The sequence below is a fragment of the Octopus bimaculoides genome, chromosome 17 (assembly GCF_001194135.2).
Source record: "Octopus bimaculoides isolate UCB-OBI-ISO-001 chromosome 17, ASM119413v2, whole genome shotgun sequence".
In the NCBI taxonomy this organism is placed as follows: Eukaryota; Metazoa; Mollusca; class Cephalopoda; order Octopoda; family Octopodidae; genus Octopus; species Octopus bimaculoides.
The window spans coordinates 14463133-14468558 of record NC_068997.1 but is presented as its reverse complement, the minus strand read 5'-3'; the positions used below and the strand labels follow the sequence as shown (position 1 = coordinate 14468558).

The window sequence follows — 5426 nt, the reverse complement described above, 5'->3', positions numbered from 1 at the left end:
ATATATATATATATATATATATATATATATAATAAATATGTATTAAGTGCGTGTGTGTGGAAGACTATTTACTTTTTAAAGAAAATGCTCTTCTTCATAATTATTTTCATATACGATTATTTCTGAAGAACATATTTTTATAAATTTGTAGTAATTCCGTTTTGCATATATTCACATTCACACGTATTAATAATATATAATATTTCCTCTTTTTGTTGGGAAAGTTAATTCAGTAGAACTTTTGGAACAAAAAATACAGCAAAATATAAACGAAGAAATCATGTATGTATTGCATATGTGCATGTATGTGTGTGTGTGTGAATATGTATGCATATATGTATGTATATGTGCGTATATATATGTGTATGTATGCATAAAGAAAACAAATAAAAATGTATAGAAGGAAAATGTATGACAATAAACCCCTCAACAAATACAACAGAATTCTGAACTCTTAACCTGTATATATATTCTTAGAATGAAAGAATTAATAACACACTGATATATAGATACCTACATGTGTCTGTGTGTGAGCATGTGTATGCATATGTATCTACGTGCATATATTTACACACTTTGACACACATATACATCTACATGCATAAGCATACTCACGAATACTTCCACATGTATGCAGAAAAAGAAATAGAAAAAGGCCACATAGTAACGATGCCATATAATCTAGGTTATGTCCCTTATGTATTGATGTTTTCCTTTCTTGATAAAGCCTTAGGCAAGTCATTCTGTTCTCCTTCTAACCTTAGTTGTTAATCCAATCAATTTCTGTCTGTCCAAGATCAATGCTTTAAAACTTTTACTCATGTTTAGAAAAATTCTTCAAAATGCTTTTTTTTTATTATTATGTTGGCGTTAGTGTTGGGGTTTATTGTGTCAGAGGTAGTAATAATGATTGTGGTGGTGGTGGTGGTGGTGGTGGTGGTGGTGAGTGTGTTGGCGGGTACTGTGGTGGTTGTGCTGTTTGTAGGGTAGGTAAATTGATGCAGGTTACTGCTGTGGTGCTGATGCTGATGCTGCTGTGAAGGTGTATGACCTTATTAACCTTTCGGGGCAATATTTAAAATAACCTCATCTGGGAATTGGAATGTGACTCGTTTTTGTTTAAAATTTTTTTTTTTTTTACTATTTATATGATTATATGCATAGATGCACATATACACATAGAATACATAATTATATATATGTGTGTGAGTGTGTATGCTATATATATATACACACATAAATGTCTGTGTGTGTGTGTGTGTAGACACAGGAGTGGTTGCGTGGCAAGAAGCTTGCTTACCAACCACATGGTTCCAGATTCAGTTCCACTGCATGGTAACTTGGGTAAGTATCTTCTACTATAGCTTCGGGCTGACCAAAGCCTTGTGAATGGATTTAGTAGACAGAAACTGAAAGAAGCCCATTGCATATATATATATATATATACATATGTGTGTGTGTGTTTGTGTGTCTGTGTTTGTCCCCCCACCATGACTTGGTGTGTTTACCTCCCCATAATTTAGCATTTTGGCAAAAGAGACCAATGGAACAAGTAAAGGAGAAATTTAATGAGAAATAAGCCAAGCTGTTTCCTGCAACAAATACATCTAAAGCGAAACTTTTTCATGAACGTTTAATTTACTCCTATGGCTCCCCAATTTACATTCATTTTTCACTTGCCTGGACCCTAAAAAAATCATATGTGGACCCCACTGGGTCATATGGCCCTCGATTGAGAACCACTGAACAAGATGGAGAATGTGGCCAGTTAGGTGGAAATGGCACTCTGTTAAAATCTCTTGCAGTGGTTGTAATGCTGCTCTGATATCAAAGCCATTTCCTTTAAATAAATCCGGGCAATGAATGGAATCGAAATAATTAGAATGTGCGATCTGGTGCATAATTTAGCAATTCCCATCATTGTTTCACATAGTCTCTGATCATAGTCATTTCATTTAACATTACTAAATACGCTGCAGAATGGCATGAACATTTCACATTCTCATTTGCAACTTTATATGAACTTAAAGACTTCATCCCGTGTATGAAATCAGTAATTAAGAAAATACAAAGAATCACATTTCATATTACTGTCATAAAAAAAAGAAAATTTCTTCCTTTATAAATTCATTTATTTATTTTTAATACAGTATCTATTTATTCCTTCCTCTCTTTTTCTTCCATCATTCTTTTATTCCTTCATTATATTCTTTTTCTCAGCTGTTGGCTATAAAATAAATCTCAAATTCTCAAATAATTGGTTTAACTTTCTTTATTTTTTTTATCACTACCAAAACACAAAATTTTTCATTAATTCTGTAAATTCTGTAGAATCTTCCCTCTTTCTAGCTTTTCTTTTCCTTCTCTCTCATGGTATCTGTCTATCTATATTCATATATATCTTTGTATCTCTATCATCTTTCTCAAAGAAAAAGACAGGCAAAAGACAGATTCTCTACCCTCTGTCTCTCTCTCTCTCTATATATATATATCTATACATATCTTGGTCTTTCTATCTCTTCCTTTACCTTCTCTCTTTTTCAATCTTATGCTCTCTTTCAGTTGTTTTCTTTTTCTATTTTATCATTATACATCTTCCTTTATATCCTGTCTCTCTAGTGTGCATATTCCTCTCTCTCTCTCTCTCTCTCTCTCTCTCTCTCTCTCTTTCTCTCTATCTCTCTATCTCTCTATCTATCTAGCTAGCTGTCTGTTTGTTTATCTATCATCCTATCTAATTTCCATTTTCTCGCCATCAAACTATCCCTCATTTTCACGTAACTTTCTCCCTTTATATTTCACTATCTTTCCTTTTCTCTCTTTCTTTCCTTTTTATTAATTTTCACTCTATCAATCTTTTCCCTTCATATCTCTTACTCTCTCTCTCTCTCATGTAATTTCTATTACATCTCTGTTTCGCTCTCACTCTCTCTTTCCCTTTCTTTCTCTCGCCTATCTATCTGTCTTTTCCTCTTCTCTTTTACATCTCTCACCTAATCACCCTCTGCTCTTCTAAAACACTAACATAACATGCACATAATTAGCAGATAAACAAATATTTTTACAGAGATGACAATCAAGGAAAATTCTGAAATTAATTCATTAAAAGAGAGAAAAAAAATCCAAACAAAACCACCACCAACACCAACACCAACACCACTATAACTACCATCACTACTACCACCATTACTACCACCACCACCACCACCACCACCACCACCATAGCCACCATCGCTACCACCTTCTGCATTACCAACATCATCATCATCATTGTCATCGTCACTACCAGCACCAGCATCACCATCACTACCACATCTAAAACAACACTAATAATAGTGATTTAATTATTCCAAAAGCAATAATTATGTCATAAACGTCTCTAAATTCATAACGTTATTAATTATTACTAATTCTTGCTTTGTATTGTTTATTTTTATCTGTTTCAATTTTGTATTTGTTTTAGGTTCATTTTGCACTTCACTATAAAGTTTTATTTTATTTTTCGTATTTTTCTTATTTGTTTCTTTGTTTTTTGTTTTTTTTTATTACTCCTTTGTGTTTGTATTTTAAACAATTTCGTTAGAAATATTTCTGGAAAGTTTTTGATATGCTTCTCTTTCCAGCAAAACCCAGCTAGGAGGACCTAAACATGATCAAATGACATGCTAAAAATAGCAGCTACATTTCTATCCAATCATACTTCATTCCAATGATTAAAATGGAACGTGTTAGGAATTAGGGGTACTCTAAGCGGTTAAGAAGTCATTAAGAATGAACTGAGAGATTTGATAATATATACCCCCAGGTGAAGACTCCAATCTGATCTGGCAGAGTTTCTACAGCTGGATGCCCTTCCTAACGCCAACCGCTCCGAGAGGGTAGTGGGTGCTTTTACATGCCACCGGTACGAGGGCCAGTCACATGGTACTGGCAACGGCCACGCTCGACTGAACTCTTTATGAATGAACAACATGCCTTGCATTTAGTTACATCCATTTGTTCTGAATTTGAATCCTCCCTTTATTCATTAATCCTAGAAATATATCTACAGAAGATTCTACTGACTCCACAATCTATGAAGGCTGTCCTGAAACCATCTTTCTAACGTCTTGCTGAAACAATTTTAACACAGCTATCAATTTCTTAAAAATATGCAGGTAATAGAATTCTCAAAGTGCCAGAAAAATATCTTGAAGTATTATGTTACCTAAAAAACAACTTCACATTTCCCCTCAACAATAACAGAGAAAAGAACATCAATAGAATAAGTATTGGCAAAGTGAAGTGAACACTGACCGGCCTTTATTCTTCTTCATCTCTGAATTTCTCACCTTCATTTGATATGAGAAACAATGAATTGTTTACGTGATGGAATCAGTAAAGTATTGGCTAAAATGGTTTGGTAGTATTTACTCTTCCTTGTTTCAGTCATTTGGCTGCTTCCATGCTGGAGCACTGCCTTTAGCCGAGCAAATCGACACCGGAGCTTATTCTTTGTAAGCCTAGTACTTATTCTATTGGTCTCTCTTGCTAAGTTACGGGGACGTATACACACCAGTATTAGGTGTCAAGCGATGTTGGGGGAACAAACACACACACAAACATATATACACACATACATATACATATATAGATATATACGACCGGCTTCTTCCAGTTTCTGTCTACCAAATCCACTCACAAGGCTTTGGTCGGCCTGAGTCAATAGTAGAAGACACTTGCCCAAGATGCCACACAGTGGGACTGAACCCGGAACTATGTGATTGGTAAGCAAGCTACTTACCACACAGCCATTCCTGCACCTTTTAGTCATAAATCTTTGCATTCTGAATTAATTTCCTGTCAAGATTGAGTTTGTTTTTTCCTTCTTCTATATTCTATAAAATATATACCGATCAGAGAGTGTGGTGGTTATATTCTCCAAATCCTATTCCCAAAATTTTGTTTGGAGATCTGTACCAGAAACAATTATTATCTTGATAGAACCAGCAGAGTGACTGACAAAAAGATAGGCACAAATATTGAGTAGGGGTTAGCCAATGTCACCAACTCGTTTACTTGGCTGGTACTTTATCAACCCTCAAGGGGTATATAAAGAGACAAAATTTCAAGTCTTGTGCTTATAGTAGAAAGGATTATTATTATTATTATTATTATTATTATTATTATTATTATTATTATTATTATTATTATTATCATTAATAATAATAATAATAATAATAATAATAATAATAATAATAAGAAGAAGAAGAAGAAGAAGAAGAAGAAGATGGTATAAACACACGCCAGAAAAGGTCACAGAAAACGAGAAAGCAACCATACTCTGGGATATGCCAATACACACAGATAGAGAAATTAAGGCAAATCGACCAGAGATAGTTGTCAAAGATCATGAAGAAAAAAAATGCTTTCTAATTGATGTATCA

The 5426-nt window shown here is 34.0% G+C and overlaps 2 protein-coding genes across 2 annotated transcripts in view; one reads left to right on the top strand and one right to left on the bottom strand.

Annotated features, from left to right (window-relative positions):
- Window positions 1–5426, top strand: part of LOC106876779 (uncharacterized) — a 790885-nt gene that overhangs the window by 33772 nt on the left and 751687 nt on the right. The gene's annotated exons all lie outside the window — the stretch shown is intronic.
- The window catches only part of LOC128249712 (myb-like protein D), a 135148-nt gene that overhangs the window by 41195 nt on the left and 88527 nt on the right, over window positions 1–5426 (bottom strand). Inside the window, exon 9 of the mRNA XM_052974126.1 lies at window positions 5141–5196. Coding sequence (XP_052830086.1) covers window positions 5141–5196 — 56 coding nt within the window. The remainder of the gene's footprint in view (window positions 1–5140; window positions 5197–5426) is intronic.